This window comes from Eretmochelys imbricata, chromosome 2 (genome assembly GCF_965152235.1).
Source record: "Eretmochelys imbricata isolate rEreImb1 chromosome 2, rEreImb1.hap1, whole genome shotgun sequence".
Lineage (NCBI taxonomy): Eukaryota > Metazoa > Chordata > Testudines > Cheloniidae > Eretmochelys > Eretmochelys imbricata.
Genome location: NC_135573.1, coordinates 9,317,245 through 9,334,543, shown reverse-complemented (window position 1 = coordinate 9,334,543; position 17,299 = coordinate 9,317,245). Strand labels below are relative to the sequence as shown.

General features: G+C 46.4%; 1 protein-coding gene across 1 annotated transcript; it reads right to left on the bottom strand.

Annotated features, from left to right (window-relative positions):
* Window positions 1-1,202: 1,202 nt before the first annotated feature.
* On the bottom strand, window positions 1,203-15,829 carry GPR20 (G protein-coupled receptor 20). The gene is made up of 2 exons (XM_077808824.1): window positions 15,590-15,829; window positions 1,203-2,300 (listed from the first exon to the last, which is right to left on the bottom strand). Exons 1-2 carry the CDS (start codon window positions 15,827-15,829, stop codon window positions 1,203-1,205), a joined length of 1,338 nt encoding a protein of 445 aa, XP_077664950.1.
* Window positions 15,830-17,299: the final 1,470 nt, after the last annotated feature.

The window sequence follows — 17,299 nt, the reverse complement described above, 5'->3', positions numbered from 1 at the left end:
GATCAGGAGTGAATTCATCCCTTCCCAGGAACAGCATGACGGAATTTGAAAGAGGTGAAGTTCTTCCCTGGGAAAAGGCCCTCAACATAATTTAAATCCTAAACATAGGTCTTTAAATTATGCCTAGGGTTCTGCCCTGGGATGGATTTCAACCTAGATATTTTATGGGGTTGTGGAGTTAGTTGTGGGATTTGTTGTTGTTGTTGTTGCTTTCCCCTGAAGCCTTAAAGGAAAGGTAGATACAGATTAGTTGGACCAATGGTAGGATCTGCTATAGCAAACCCTAATTTAATGCTGCATCACAAAATAAACTTAAACAAGGCTGACACATCTTCGTATTTCAGTTCTGCTTTTCATCACCACCGATTTGCTAGAAGAGGGAGCAAATGTGGGAAACAGAGTTTCCAAGAAATCACATATGCTTGGACAGCTTCTTTCCATGCCTCTCTGAAACAAAAGGAAACTGGTGATCCAACTGAATAATCTGAACCAAGCAATACAAATCCAGGCATGTTTATATATTATATAAAGTCATACAAATCCTCTCCTTATAGCTGATATATTAAGGGTGTGTGTGTTGGGGGTGGGGTGGGGGGGGATATTGTTTTGCTTTAGAGTGCCTTCCCTGAGGAAGTTCAGATGTGTTTCAGAAACAACTGAATAGCTGCTAGTGACAAGTGGGTTAGATTTATTTTGTCCCGCTTCAGTTCAGTCACCTCAAACTGACAACTCTGCTTGGTGTCTTAAATCTTTGCTGTCTCTAGTAGCTTGGAAAGGTCAGCAGAATCCGCGTTACTCAACAACAATATTCCTTCCCGAGGCTGGGAGGCTTTCACCGACAAGAAGAGTGTTTATGGCCTTCTAAGTCCTCCTGCAGTTTGGTATCTTACTGTCACACTGCCGTGTGAAACAGTGAAAGAAAGACCACAACAGTAAGGGATTTGCTGCTAGTAAAACATCTATATTAAAATGCAAACAGAGCATTCCTGTTGTGAACTGTAATTAATGGACTTTCTTTTGTATTGGTACTAATGGCACTGAGAGTTCCTCTTTCCAAAAAGAGCATAATGTTCTCGTGGAATAAATTCTAACACAGTCGCTCCAAAGCTCGTATTTGAAAACAAGAGGCCAAGGGCAATAGTACCAGACAGCCCAGCAATATTCCACACTGGCTTACTGTAGCATGTCCCTCTAGGAGCTGATTATATCTGTGTACTGTTTGTTGAAGGTAAGCTCAAAGGGCTCCCTATTGTGTTTGAGAAGGCAATGATCGCATTTGTACCTGAGCCCTTGGAGCTCTTGTTCATAGTGATAATGTCCCCACTTATCTGCTCAGGCTCTGACTTCCTGAAGATATTTTTCATGGTCAACTGGAAGTTGTTGGTGACAAAGCAGTAGACGATGGGGTCCATGCAGCTGTTGAGGCTACTCAGAGTCATGGTCACATGGTATACAATTAAGCTGATGTCACGGGGCATGTCTGGGTTGATGGAAATGGCCACCTGGCGCACATGGAAAGGTGTAAAGCAGATCATGAAGATGATGAGAACGGTGGTGAGGAGCTGAACGGCCCTCATTCTCCTCTCACGGCTCTGGTGCATGAGGCTGGGCTTGGACAGCGCACACATTATCCTGGTGGTGAAGAAGGTGATGATGATGAGTGGGAAGAAATACTCGCAGACCATCACGGCAAAGATCTTGGCGAGGCAGCAGGGTGCGAAGGTTATCGCCATGGTCAGGATGGAGAAAGTGACCACAGTTGCAAAGACCCAGATGAAGACACAGATCCCCTTGGCACAGCTGGGGTTCCTCCACTTACGTGAGGCTTCTACCTGCACGATGGCCAGGTACCGGTCGATGCAGATGCACGTCAAGAAGAGAATGCTGCAGTACATGTTGACGAAGTAGCTGAAGATGTGAACAAAGGAACATTTCAGGCAATCCCCTGCAGTGTAGTACATGATGATTCGGGTGGGCAAGGAGAAGCCCACCAGTAGATCAGTAACAATCAGGTTGATGGTGTAGATGACAGAGGTGGTTTTCGTCTTGGTGCGGAAGCAGAACACGTAGAGAGCTAAGCTGTTCAGCACAACTCCCACCAGGAAAATGATGGCATTTACCACCATCAGGGCTATCCACAGGCTGTAGAAGTCTTGGTAAAGTTCTTGGTCCAGATGGATGAACTTGTTGAACAAGTTGTCCTCATCTGAGATGCTAGAGTTGGGCGCCCTCGTGGAGTTGAGAAGGTTAAGGGCTGGTACTCGGGTGGAGGAGGCGTGCATACTCAGTGCTCTGGGGACCTGGAAGAAGGAAGCAACAGCAAAGAGACATTTACAGGCATGTGCAGGGGTTCACAGGATAGAACACTTGCAGCCACATTACGAGGCATTTTGAAGGCATTTACCAAGGGTTGTGGTGGATTCTCTATTAATCGCAATTTTGAAATCGAGATTGGGTGTGTTGCTAAAAGATCTGCGCTGGGAATTATCTGGGGGAAGTTCCATGGCCTGTGTTACACAGGAGGTCAGACTAGATGATCACAATGGTCCCTTCTGGCTTGGGAATCTATGGATAATTATATCTCCCCAGGGGCCTGCAGCCAGACCATACCTCAGTCTGCGATCACATCACATCTCACAAGCTAAGCAGAGTCATGCTACTGCTCTGAACAGCTTACACTCCATATTATAGATACGGCCCAACATGATGGGATAACAAACCACAAGGAGGGAAAGATCTGTGGATGGACAAGAGGTACAGCAATAGGCAAAGTGAATGTAGGGTATGTCTACATTTGGAGCTGGGGGGAGTGGTGAATTCCAGCTTGAGGAGACATACCCGGACTAGCTGTCCTTGAGCTAGCAGACCGAAATACATGCCCATCAGAGACCCTAGGCATGTACTCAGGGCAACTAGCCCCTCCTGCTGGTTGCACTGCTGGGGCTATGCTCTATTTTTAGCACACTGGTAGGATGAGAGCTAGCGCAGGTATGTCTCCTGGAGCTGGGAATCGTATCCCCAGCGCCAAGTTCAGATGTACCTTTAGGCATGCACACATCTGTTCAGTTTTTAAAGTAAAGAAGACACAGATCTGTTGACTCACTTATTGCTGGGAGTCAATGAGAGGCACTACCTTTCAGCAGAGTTTCACAGGAATCGTGAGTAAGGACTGGGCAGACCAGAGCAGGGTGACTTTGTTCCTTGCATACAGGTGGTATGATTGATGCCACTGGGCACAGAGGTGAGACAACCATGGTGGAAAAATGGTCTCCAAATTCTTCATTCTCATTTAAAAATCTTCACTTAGCGGGCTGGGGAAAATCCTATTGCTCAGAAGCTTGGGACATGTAGAAATGCTATCTAGGCAAGAATTAGGCAGCTGGTGTGCTGACATCACAGCCTGTCATGCTGAGCAGTAGTGTCTGATTGTTTCCTTGTGCTTCCACTATTCGTCTGTCTGTATCCACCTTGTGTCTCTTGTCTCATACTTAGATTGCATAAGCTTTTTGGAGCAGGGACTCTTTGTTTGTTCTGTTTCAGAGTAGCAGTCCTGTTAGTCTGTATCCACAAAAAGAAAAGGAGGACTTTTGCATCCGATGCATCCGATGAAGTGAGCTATCTCACGAAAGCTTATGCTCAAATAAATTTGTTAGTCTCTAAGGTGCCACAAGTCCTCCTTTTCTTTTTGTTTGTTCGGTGTTTGTCCAGTGCCTAGAGCAACGGGGTCAATGACAGGGGCACCCAGCACTATTCTCATACAAATCCATAAGTAAATAATAATTATAATTAAAGTGCCAGACAAGCACAGCAGGTGGGCCTTGGGGCAGTGTGGGAACACTGGGCACATCAGCAGTGGTCTGGGGTAAGCTTCTAGCCCTCAAGCTTGAGAAGAAAAGATTGAAAATATGAAGTGGGCATAACCAAGACAGCAACATCTGCCTGAGTGTGCAAAGAGTCTGAAACACTTGCTCTGAGAGGTGTGAACTGTCCTATGAATTTCAATAGGGTGTTAACTACACCTGGAAGTGACAGCAACATCTGCCAGAGCGTACAAAGACAGCAACATCTCCCTGAGCATACAAAGAGCCTACAATGGTTGCTCGGAGAGGTATGAACTGTCCCATGGATATCAATGACCCGTTAACGACACCTGGAAGTAGCAGGGGCCCTGCCAATACTCCCCCAAGGGAGGATTGTGTGTGGCAGAAGGAGAAGGTGCAGCATGCCCAGCTCATCCAGCCAGGCAGAGACAGCTCAGAGGCCAGCATGTAAATACTGGGACCCTCCCCACTGCCTGGTGCAGTCTGAATGTAAGAAAGGGCCCCAGATCACTACCCCTGTCCCTGCCTCTATTCCTTCTTTTGCCACTCCAGATGGAGGGGTGAGGCCATGGAGAAGTAATGGTGTCACAGCCTGGGACTGAACCACAGGGGTACTCTCTCTGCCTAGAGCTCTGTGTTGTCTTGGGGGTGGGTCGTCTAGGGGTTAAGTGGTAGCAGAGAAGTGAGCTTTGGCAGTGATGCTGTAGGGTTGAACTATGACCAACCTTGATTGCCCATTAAGAACAGTTCCCTCTCACAACGGGCCATAGGAGAAACTCATTCCACTTGGATAAGTCTTTCTGTGAACACCTTAGGACGGATATGGCCAATGGCTGCCCCTGTGAGTCAGCAAGACATGTAAGGGCATGTGACATGCTCCTGAGGCCCTGGACTCCATCTTGTGCCAGTAATTTCCCGCAAACTGTGCTGTGAGCTTTGTTTGGGACTGTACATTTCCAGGCACATGACAAAGGGTATCACAGACCCCTGAAATGACTCCATTTTTCCTTCTCTGATTCTCTGGACTGTGAATTTACAACAAAAAGGAGCATATTGGACTATGGACTGAGGAACTTCCAATCTTTTGGAAGTTACCAGAGACTTTACAAGCCAGCCGTCTGTAACATCACTGCTAAAAACCTGCTATAAGAACATTGCCATTATTGTAGGTATATGATTCTATTAACCATTTTAACTCTCTTCTTCTTTTCTTTATTAATAAACAACTAGACTTTAGTGACTAAAGGATTGGCAGCAGTGTGGTTCTTGTATATTGACCTGGCTGTGTGGTCTGATCTCTTTGTCTGATGAAACTGGATTTCAGGAACCACTCATCACAAAGTCCAGTGGTGCAATAAGGGCTGGAATGCCAAAGGAGCCTGCATATTTTGCTTCTTGTTAACCAGTGTGGTGAGACCGAAGTTTACTTTTATTACTGGCTTTGTACAATCTAATGATTATTTAATCTGCAGAAGAGAAGAATGAGGGGGGATTTGATAGCTGCTTTCAACTACCTGAAAGTGGGTTACAAAGAGGATGGATCTAGACTGTTCTCAGTGGTAGCAGATGACAGAACAAGGAGTAATGATCTCAAGTTGCAGTGGGGGAGGTTTAGGTTGGATATTAGGAAAAACTTTTTCACTAGGAGCGTGGTGAAGCACTGGAATGGGTTATCTAGGGAGGTGGTGGAATCTTCTTCCTTAGAGGTTTTTAAGGTCAGGCTTCACAAAGCCCTGGCTGGGATGATTTAGTTGGGAACCAGTCCTGCTTTGAGCAGGGGGTTGGACTAGATGACCTCCTGAGGTCCCTTTCAACCCGGATATTCTATGATTTTATGATAGAATAACCACCAGTTTGAGGTGAGCCTGCCCTATTTCTCAGCAGTTTGTCCTGAATCTGGTATTCTCAGCTGCGACTCACTGAGGCACGGGGACAGGTGGGAACAGGGAGAAGTGCCCTGTTGAGTGTACCAGAGGCTGAGCCTTGCTTTGAGTGTCTGCTGGTGCTCTGACCTGTGATTGGGGTGGGCAGATAGAGGGTCTGAGTTCTTCAGATAGTCAGAGAGTTTCCAGGCAGTTACCTTCGCCATAAAAGTAAGGAACAGCTTCATTTTACACCCAAGACTCAGTCAGCTGTGTAGCAGCTTCTAGAGCTTTGTAGACATAGCAACATTAGCCTTGAGATTCCAAACCAAGCTGCTACTGCCAGGGTCCAACAGTTTAATTTTCAAATCATTCCCGGCTTACCCACTATTTTAAATATATTGGTATAAAAACTATATATATGGAAACTTGGCTGATTGAAATAAGTGGTTTGAAAAACATCTGGAATACCTCAGATCAGCCTCTTGGGACCTGGGGGTTAACCCCCCCCCCCCCGAGAGCATCAGCCGAGGATAATACTGAAAGCCCTGGGCCAAACGAACTTAAAGCACATGAGATCAATGAATAAACTTAGTAATATGAGAAACTTAGATGTAAACAGAATTAACAGAACTTGAAATATCCTTGGAGTTCCCATCAGAGAAGGTGAAATGTCCTGTGCAATCTGCAGAAAGCCTGGGAAGGTTTCTAGAAAGCCCAGTGCTCTTCTAAGTGAGCGTTGGAGCATTTGAAGAGATTCTCTACATGTGCTCAACCACTCTGCTGCTCATGAGAAATTCTTGGAAACAGAACGAGCGTTGCTTTGCCTGCAAGAAGCTCCTATTAATAGTTACCCCTGTAAAATGCAACCTAATGAGCAGAGTGGGTTGGAAATTCGCCAGGGGAACGGGTTTCCATCCGGGAATGCCAATTAGATGCAATGCTTTGCTTCAATTTCAGCGAAGTGGCGGGGTGCTGGGGATCCCAGACTTCTAGGTTCCCAGCTCTTTGGCAGCCTATCTGGTGGTCTGATGGGAAGCTGGGAACCTGGAAGTCCTGGGAGCACTGGCTCCCAAGCTCCCTGGATTGTGGTTCTGGGGCAGCATGGAATTTCTGGGCTTCTAGGGTCAGCCCATGAGGCGGAAGGCCCTTCAACTGGAGATCTCAGGGTCCGTGGCTCTGGGGTAGCCCATGAAGGGCATGGCCCTGGAGCTGGGGATTCCAGGGGTCTCAAGGTTCGCAGCTCTGGGGAAGTCATGGAGAATTTCAAAATGGTTGGGTTTTGTTCCAAATCGCGGCAAAACCAAATCTGAAATATCAAAATGCTCCATGAAACAGAATCCCCTTTCTCTGGCCTGCCCTGATGAGGAGAGCCACAAGTTTGCTGCTTTGTCTGACTCTCCCCCTGATAATTTCCTGCCACTGTGAAAATTTAAATAATTAAAAAGCTAAAAAAAATGCTTTAAAATGAACATTGATATTATCTGTTGAAATGATAAAAAAATAGAAATCCAATTCTGCTCCGGCTCGATCTGAGAGTTTCTACCTGAGTCTGAAATACAGAATGACACAGTCTCTATTCCGCCTCTCAAGCTGGAACTGAGGGTGGCAATAGCATTTTAATTTATATTAAAGTAAGGACAGAATTAAACATATGAGACCAAAGGCCTAATCTCCCATGAAAGTCAAAGAAACACGCCCGCTGGTGTTGGATCAGCCCCCAAGTAAGAGTCAGATACAATGCAAACAAGAGAATAAAAATGAAAAACACACCGACACAGTGATCCAAATCAGAGAAAGCAGAACACTGGAGATAGATGCCTTCAGACAATTACGGCACCAAAAATATTTCATTGTAATTTACATCAGGCAGTGAGAACAAAGCCTGGGAACTGAGACAGCCAAATTTGAATTGTTAGCTGCCCTTGGTCATGTGATCCGGTTTGCTCTTTGTCTATCATCGTTTCTACGCATCCAGTCTAGTTTTAAATGTCCCAAGTTATGAGCTTCCACTACTTCTCCTGTGCGATTTTTCTTCCTCTGGCATAGGAATTTCCAATATTCACCCTACATTTTCCTTTGCTCCAGTTCAGTTCAAGTTAGCCACTTGAGCAAAATATGCTGTAAACATGCCTCATTATCACTATAATTGGGAGTGTCATAGGTATGCATGGTGCTTTACAGGCAAATAAAATGGACATGCCCCGGCCTCGAGGAATATTGTTCATATACTGTAGATACTTGAGGCAAATCATATGGCTTGTTCACCTAGCCCCAGTTTAAAGTGAAGCAAGCTCTTGGCCTTTGCAGACCTAGTATCCAAAAGGTGGTAGGTAACCCTTTGTCTGCCAAACTGAATTTACAGTGTTGGATTTTTGTAAGGGAGAGGCCAACGTGGTTGGTTTAGATCTGTTCACCCTGCCTCTGCTTGTCTCCATGGAAAAGGGAAGGATCTGTGTCGGAGAAAATTAGATACAGGATGGCGTGGAGATGGCTTCTATTTGGCGTCCCTTGTGCCTGCCTTGGTACCAATGTCTCAGTAACAAAGCCCAAAAGGTTATGCTAAAGCAGGGGTGGCCCACCTGGGGCTCCGGAGCCACCTGGGGCTCTTCAGAGGTTAATATGCGGCTCCTTGTCTAGGCACCGACTCCAGGGCTGGAGCTACAGGTACCAACTTTCCAACGTGCTGGGGGGCGCTCACTGCTCAACCCCTGGCTCTGCAAAAGGCCCTGCCCCCACTCCACCCCTTCCCACCCCCCTCCCCTGAGCCTGCCATACCCTCGCTCCTCTCCCCCACCCCCAGAGCCTCTTGCACGCCACAAAACAGCTGATCAGGGGATGCAGGGAGGCGCTGATCGGTGGGGCTGCTGGTGGGCAGGAGGCACTGGGAGCGGGGACGGGGAGGAGCTGATGGGGGGCTGCTGTCGTATTACTGTAGCTCTTTGGCAGTGTACTTTGGTATATTCTGGCTCCTTCTCCTGCTCAGGTTGGCCACCCCTACGCTAAAGGTTTCCTCACTAGCGGGCAATGCAAAAGCCGCAAGTTGGGCCCCATGCAAAAGAGAGCTTGCACCTTCTCCAGATCAGAATTGAAATCGTTACAGGAGAGTTGTAATATAAGGTGAGTGGACTTTTATTGTTGGGTCACATTCTATTATTTTTCTACCCCCATCGCTTGGTAATATGCATTAGGGACTGGGGAGCTGGTAAGGCAAAAACTAAAAAGCCTCCACCCATATTTTAAAAATGAGATGGCTCTGGATCAAAATCCCAGTTAATATTACTTAGTACTTTTCAGCTGTAGAGCTCCGAGGGCTTGACAAAAGGTATATTGTCCTCTTCTGTAAAATGGGGATATAGAGGCACAGAGGGGCAAAGGCCCAGATTTCTGTAGGGGTTTAAGCATTGCTGCACTCAACTTTGTAATGCCTACCTGATTTAGGAGCCTAAGTCTCATTTTTAGATTTAGGCACAGAGGAGTGATTTAGGCACAGAGGAGCCTAAGTCCCATTGGCTGCCAATGGGATTTTGGCTCCTAAGTGCCTATATCCCTTTTGAAAATGAGACTTAAGCACCTAACTCTGTTGGGCATGGCAATGCTGAGTGCAGCAATCTCTAAACACCTTTAGCAATCTTGTCCAAAGTGACTTGCTGAAGGGCAAAGAGAAAGTCAGCGGCAGAGTCAAGACTCTCCAGAGGTCTCCCAGGTCTCCTTATTCCAAACCGGGTGCACTGCTCACAGGACCATGTTACCCCTCTGGCTCAAGCACCCCTGACATGCTGGGACAGTTTGGAACTGGACTGCGTCAGATCTTCGCTGCTCAGATCTATTTCTCTTTTTATCCAATTATTTTCATTTGCGTGTCGCGGTGACAGCAGAGTGGAAGCATCATAATATCATGAAAAAGCTTCTTCTCCCCCCAAATTCCTACCCATTTCTGCAGACCTAATCATCGTCTAAGTATCTGGCGCCAGCCTAACCGTTCAGTTATCGACACCACTGTCAGATACCTTATTATCAAAGGCCAGATTCAGCACCTGAGGTTGTGAGGATCTGTATGCTGTTTCTTTCTGGGGCCGGGGTGGGGAGAGCGAGCTCCCCCGGCCCCAGGGCTGCAGCAAGGGCACAGAACCTGCCCCTCCAAAAACAGTGACATTTAAATGCCTGCACATGCCCCTGGTTTCTTTAAATCTGTAGCAGGCAGCTAGGCGGGATGGGGGTTGGGAAAGGGAGAAAACAAAGGCTTAGGGTTGCTATTGTTTTCCTTATTCTGATCAAGCTCCTTGTTCAGTGTTAGAAGAGCAACTCTCTTTGCGAGTCTTTATCCCTGACCCATGCCACGGGCTGATTCCATCCAGGGCCAGCTCTAGGCACCAGCAAAGCGAGCACGTGCTCGGGACGGCACATTTCCAGGGGCGGCGCTCCGGCCAGTCTTTCTTTTCGGGGCAGTTGCGCTCTCGGAGCTGCGCCACTTAGACGGGGCAAGGGCGCCGTGCCCCCGGCCGCAGCGGGAAGGGGAACCCCAGCCCCGGGATGCTGAGCTGCCAGGGCCCAGCCGCTAACTGGGGAGGAGAGGGCGAGTCTGGCCGGGGAGCCGGGGCTGCGCTGCCTTGTGCCACCCCTTATCTCGGGGCTTCTTTGCGCGGCCAGGCCGGGAGAGGGGGGAGGTGGGGGGGGGGGGAAGCCCCCGCAGGCACTGTGAGAAGGTGACATCGCTCCCTCCACTTCCAGCGCCGCCTGCGAGCCCCGGCCCCACCTCAGCTTGGGACAGCAAAAAACCTAGAGCCGGCCCTGATTCCATTCCATTTCCAGATAGGAAACGGACGGCTGCTTTGCTGGACCAGACCCTAAAGTCTCTTTCCCTGTTGTCAGCTTATTTCTCATAGGTAGCTCAGCCCTGGGACTGTTGGGCCGCTCCCAGCAGGGCAGAGCTGACCACCAGGTTTTCATTCACTGCATTTTTAGTTTTGCTTCTGCAGCAAACACCGACGTCAGCCTCGGCTTTAGGGGCCTGGTCCAATGCTTAGCAAAGACCAGGGAAGTCTTTTCACTTGGCCTTTGGCTCAGGCCCTCTGATGCAAAGTGGGATGCAGAAGACAGGCAGCCAGGGGGAATTAACCAAGCTCTGTTGCAGCAGCATCTGCAACGTTAAAGGGTTATTTAGCGGCATAAGCAGACAGGATCTCGGCACGGGGGCACAGAGTGAGGGAACGAGAGAGCCACATGGTGCGACAGCCAAGACTGAAAAGAACATTCACAAACAAGCCAGAGTGTAATTCAAATAAACAGTCAAAGTTAATGCTTTGGCTTTTCCCCGTCTCACAGCCCTGAATCTGAACAGCTGGGCTAATTCCTACCCACCTCCTGCCTTCGAACGTTACCAAGCTCTCTGGGAACGGCTTCGGCGTGTGTTTAGCTTTGCAGCCACTCTGTGTTTAAATTTCCTCCAGTGATTTATCATCTTATTTATAAACGAAGGGTTAAACCCTCTCTCTTTCAATTTAAAATGGTCAGATCCGCGTGCTGGCAAGTTCCTGCTCAACTATGGCTCAAACTGGCCAAATATGGTATTTTTTGTAGACAGAGCACAGCTTTTATGCCATGTGTATCTCAGTGAGCTTGGAAAGGATGGCTATGCTGCATACTGCCAGCAGAATACCCTGAGTTCAGAACTGTTCAGAAGAAAGGAAACTAGCTAAACAAATCCAGGGGGAAGCTCACAGGCTTTGTGGAATGTGCTGGTTTTTCTAGGGGACAGTTGACTCCATCACTAAAAGACCCATCACTAAGTGGCACCCTCATTGGCCTTCTCAGCAGAAGCTAAGGTCTGAAGGCACCAGAGCTGCTGAAGGGATTTAGGCCCCTAAAGATGCAGATGAACACAGTGAGATTTTTAAAAAGTGCTTAACTCCTATTGAAACCAGTGGGAGTTAGGCACCAAGATGCTTTTGAAAATCTTGCCAGGTACCTAGCTGCATCTTTTGGTGGCTAGAATCTCTTTAAAAATCTGTCCCTGACTGATCACAATCACCCCTAGTCTGGCCCCCATCATATCACAGTTGAGACAGGTAGGCTGGGGTTGAATGGGGGAAAGTTGCCTTTACCAAGCTCAGTGTCCACTCTGTGGCTGGAGAATTTCAGTACTCAGGAACATCAGTTCAGCACTTTTCACATTTGTTCACATTTATTACCCTCTCTCATAGAAAACACTGTTACGCCAGCATCTGGCTTGCAGAATGAAACCCTGCAAATCGAGGATGCTGCAGTTAAGGTTACGCACACCACACTAACTCTAGTCAGGTGTGTTCTTTCACCCAGAACGCTGGTTAGGAAAAAAAAACCCTGTTTCAAGTCTTTTTTAAAAATTAAACCCTGTCTACTATGTCTGCAGAGAGGACAATTTTCAAGCCCTCATAATTTAGTCAAATCAAACCCCCGCCCCGGCTTTTTTTTTTTTTTTTTAACCAGACCTCTCCAATGAATTTCTTTTCTGTTAGGGCTATTTCCATGCCAAATGCAACTTTCCCCAGTTGCCAAGCTTCCTCGGTACGTTGGCATTTAGAGCTCTTCAAAAAAGTCACCAGGGTTTTATAAATGGGGAAGTATTTTGCTCAAACTTAAGGAAAAAGCAAGGCCCTGAAAGTTTTGTTCTGACGGGCGAAAAGTTTGGAAGTTGGAAAGTAACTGAAAAGGGGGTTAGAAAGGAAGTACTCATGGACCTTGAATTATTATCCACGCTCTCTGCTGGCACACTGGGGTTTGAACTGCAGCCTGCCAGAGCTAAAAGCATGACCTGCTACAACTTGAGCTAAAGAACCAAACTTCTGTAGCTTGTGGCTTTAACAGCTCACTGGCTCTGCGGATCAGCACCAACACACACTGAGCGGTGGGTTACACATGCATACAGGTGTATACGGTCCCTGCTCCTCAGAGCTTGCAGTCTAGGGCTAGGATCCTGTCAACTGACCCACAAGGATGCAGGATCCTTCATGGATCACATTGCGGGAGCGTCCCCTCAGAAAACTATACTTATGTTCCAGCAATTATATATTCTAACGTCCCATCAGTGTCATGCCAAAGACGTAAAGGGATTTTTGTCAATTACAGAAGGCAAATTCAATTTTTCAGAATTATTTTTTTAAAGTGTAATTGGGCCATTCAGTTGGGCACAGATGCATTCTTTCTGAAAGCAGGCTAGAAGCTGATGCTCTGGCGAAATATCAGCAATGCTAGACACTCTGGAGACTCTATTTAAAACCCGGAAAGAGCTGCACTCCTTCAGCCCTGTCATTGCTCAAGCATGGAAAATATGGACTGAAGCTTGTGAAAATACAAATCTGCATACTAGGAAATATTCAAGGGCTTGTCTATTACTATGTTTATTTTGCAGTGGTGTAACTCCACGGACTTCAACAGTTACTCCTGATTTACACCAGTAGACGTGAGGGAAGAAGAAGACCTATATATATATAGAAATATGTCACTTGCCTGTCACTAAATATACACACCCAATGGTCAGTGCTGTTATGAGTTTATTCTTATCACGAATCAGAAATGGTTACATTACCCTGGTCGCCTGTCTCAGTGCCAATAAAGCCTTCAAGCCACCACAGACTTGTTCATGCCATGTTTTAGAGAAGAGTTACTCCTGAAATGTTTAGACTTTTCAAACATCTTATTGGTGACATAGTATTTTGTATGTCCCTCTTCCTGTAAAGCCTTAGGTTGAGCGGTACATTTTCATATCCGTACAAATGATCTATTAAGCTCTCCCATTGTGATTTGGAAGGTTCAATATCTCACAATCTGCCAGAGCTAGAAACAAACACCATCTATCGCTGAGACGCATTGGAATGACACATCTCCAGTGGACACCATGTTCGTCTCTAGACCGGAGATTGTGTGGGAATACAGACCTCATTGATCCAGGACTGAGATCTGTCAGTCCCGGTCGAGGGATCAGTATAACCGGGGGAAAGTCCATGTCTGTGAGGAAGACAGGCCTTTTTGTAACAGGATCTTTATTATTTTAAAAAAGGGGCCGCTTTCAGAAAGAAGCTCAGAGATTTTGAATGCTAATAGTACACCTGGGTGAGATGGATTAGTGAGCAGAGGCGAGAAATACATCTTACATCATGCTGTCCATCATCTCTGTATCTCTATTACGTAGTAACTCCCTACAAGAGGCAAAAGACATCTGTGCAGTACCTTTTTGAAAGGGAAGGTTCTTTTATTTGAAAGACTTCTGAGCCATGAGCCATTTGTGTATTAAGGTGAAGTTCTGCTCTTTATTTTTCCTCCATCCGCCTGGCTGCTCTTAGATTTGACAACAGGCCTGAGCAGAATTGGCTGGGGCTATGAATGGCAGAGCCTTTCAACAGGGAGTTATGTTTGGTCCCTTAACTTTCTCGCACAGGGTTACGTGCCAAACAAAGGCAGACCTATGAGAATCACTCCATCAGCATGTCATCCAACATATGACTTCCCCACATAGGCTTCCTTTATTTTAGTCATTGCCACTAGAGAGAACACTATTGTCTACTCCAGAATTTGGTTCAAATGCTGAGTGAAAGTGCAGAGGGCAAAGTGTACACTGCTTCTCCTGAATGCTAATCAAAATACTTCAGAATAGCAGTTTCATCCCTTGATCTCCAAGTGTTTTGCGAGTACCCTTATTCTCTGTCTACTGACGGGGAAACCGAGGCACATAGCAGGTTAGTGGCATACATAGAAAGAAACTGCACATTTTATGACTCCCAAACAACTGCCCTTTCCATTGGACTGGACTTTCTTGCTATTTCTCTCTCTGTAGATCGATAATAAAGGTTCCACAGGAAATAAACTTTTGCTTGGTTGAATTCTCAAATGTCTGAGTCTCGACTCTTTTTAGTGAAATTTTCACCTCTTGTTCTGTAGGATTTTAGCACTAGACACGTGCCAGGCTCACTGCAATTCCGACCAACTGTATGGGCTTTGCAAGTTTAATTTTCCCTGAGGAAAAGGTTTGAAATGAGCAACGGATCGAGTATTTTACCCCAATTTCCCACTAGTAGCAGCCATATCGAAAGGGCATGTCATGTGACCATGCTAAAGTGTTTCTTCTAATAGTGACCTAGGCACTTTATTAAAAGAAGGAAAGCTGCATTGTTCTGAAAGATTCTCTCACTTTCTGCTGCGCCGTCAAGCTTAGACCTGCACCATTCTCCAGCCCTCAGCAAGCCTAGCTTTCTGTGCCATGTGTGAAGAGCCAATGCACAGAGCAGCATGGCCTTCCTACTTTTTAATCTGTATGAGCCAACTTTAACAAGAATTCAAGTTTAACAACCAAATACAGACCCAAAGTAGTGACAGATGTTAATGGCGATGTGATGCCTTTCACACGAGCAATGCAAAACACTTTGTAAACCTTAAATAATTCTCACTGTGAATTAGGTAAATTCCCTGTGAAGTAGATAAATATGGTGATACCATTTTACAAACTCAGCTGCAGAGAAGTTCAGGGGATGTGCACAAGGCCACACAGAACAGTCAGGAACAGAGTCCGGCCAGGACTCCTTCCCCCTTCACGGGCAATGAGTGACTCAACCAAAACCAGAGAGTTACTGCAATGGGAAAATCAAGACCAGGAGAGCTTATATACCCCACTGTTTAGAGTGCACTACATCTGCACCTCTCCTCCCAATCCATGGACGATCTGAGTCGGCTACAGCTGCCTGCTATGGGACTCTCAAACTCATAGCACTGGATTGCTGAGTTCAGTCCCCCGGAATGACCAAGCAGAATTGATTCACTTACTTCAAACCTTTTCTGAAACGACTTCAGTCATTCTCCCTGGCTAATAACTGATCATTGTTCATCAGAGCAATAATTATTATGTGCTGCCTCAGAAGTGACAGGCTGACTTACCTCTGATCTGCTTTCCTCTTTTGCCCTTACAGAAGCCCTGGTTAAGAAAATTCCCTGGTGGAGCTGAACAATATCCCAAAAGGAGACATCGGTTATGAGGAGCAGAGCAACTGGAGTGACTACAGAAGATGAAGAAATGCCTAATCTCTCTCTCCCCTCCCCCCACCTCCCTAAATATAGCATTGAAACCAAGAGGAAAAAATATACTAACAAAAAAATTCCACTTCTTGCCTTCAGCATTCAGAATTTCTTCGCAAGCATCTGGCTTCTCGCCCAAGTCTGTCTGAAGTTTATGAAGTGTTAGAAATGTTGGAGAGGACTTAAGACCTTCCCAATGATACTAATGCCTAAGCATCTCTACTCAATAAATCTCAGTGTCCATTGCCATGGGGTAGCTTTCCTATCTCCATAGGGGAGATGAGCTTCCCCGCCTTGGTACAAATCAGGAGACATATTTTTTGCTTCAGGGTGTAAGTAAAGTTTTAAATTGCCTTTGTCTAGTCTCATTGCTCTTATCAAGATCTCCAAGAGCTTCCTCCTCCGCTGGTGAATTCAGGGGACAGGCGAGCGGTCCTGCAGACCATCTTTTGCACTTTCATTAATATAGATACCATCTGACATACTGCTTTGTTCCTGCCAAGCTCTCATACAGAGCCTGAATCTCTACCAGGGGCTGGGCATGGTACAAGGAGGACACATTGGGGGAGCAAAAAGGGAGGAAGTTGCCTAGACAGGGACTACTGTGTCTTACAGATTTTGGGTGCTACCACATTGCAAACGATAAATAATTTTTGATCTAATCTGTGGAATCTGCTGGCATTTTGAAGTGCCAGACGACTTGCTTGCCATGGTTTGGGAAGAAGAAACATCAATAAATGCCTTCCCTTTTCAAAATCCTACTCATTGGAACAATGGTGTTGATCGAAGTTTAGACAGCTATCTGCCTAGTGGCAAGTAGCTCATAAGTTAGACCAGTAGAGAGTCAGGACCCCTGGGTTTTGTTCCCATATGTATGAATTTAGACAAGCTACTTAACATCTCGGCACATCAGTTTACGCTTCTGAATGATGAGTTTAATTACTGTTCATAAAGGGAGTTGAGATATTCGAAAGAGAGGCACTATATCAAATACTATGATTAGCATGATTGCAGAGTCTTAGCTAACCAGCTGCAAGCTTTTCAGACACTGAAAGGAGTGAGCAGATTGGCATCAGTTGAAGACAGGCCAAAAAGTGGTTAGAAGTTTCACCACAGAATCAGTCTCAGTAGCAGTGGTTTGATAGCTGGATTATTATGATCTGTTCTGAGTTTTGGTCAGACCTGCCTAAATAAAGAAACCCAGTTCTCATTACATGCGCATGTATTGTGAATGTCCAACTCCTCTTTGACACTGAATGCAGCAAATGAGAGGGTGTCGTTTCCACAGGGAGTTCACCAAACAAACCATCCAACCCATTTTATTGATAATAGTAACGAAGAGCTTCTTCCTGAAACAGGGCCAACGCAAGACAAGCCTCCCAAGGCAATGGTCGCAGAGCGTGTCTGGAGTCGCTTCACGGACACTACCCCAGTAGCCCCTTTGACTGTAATACAGCCTCTGGGCAGGGCTAGGGAATGTTGATAAAGGCAGGAGCATCTACATAGCCTTGCCCCCTTGTCCCATTCCCACCCATCCCTTGTGCACGTTGCTGTGGGGGCACTAATCAGAGG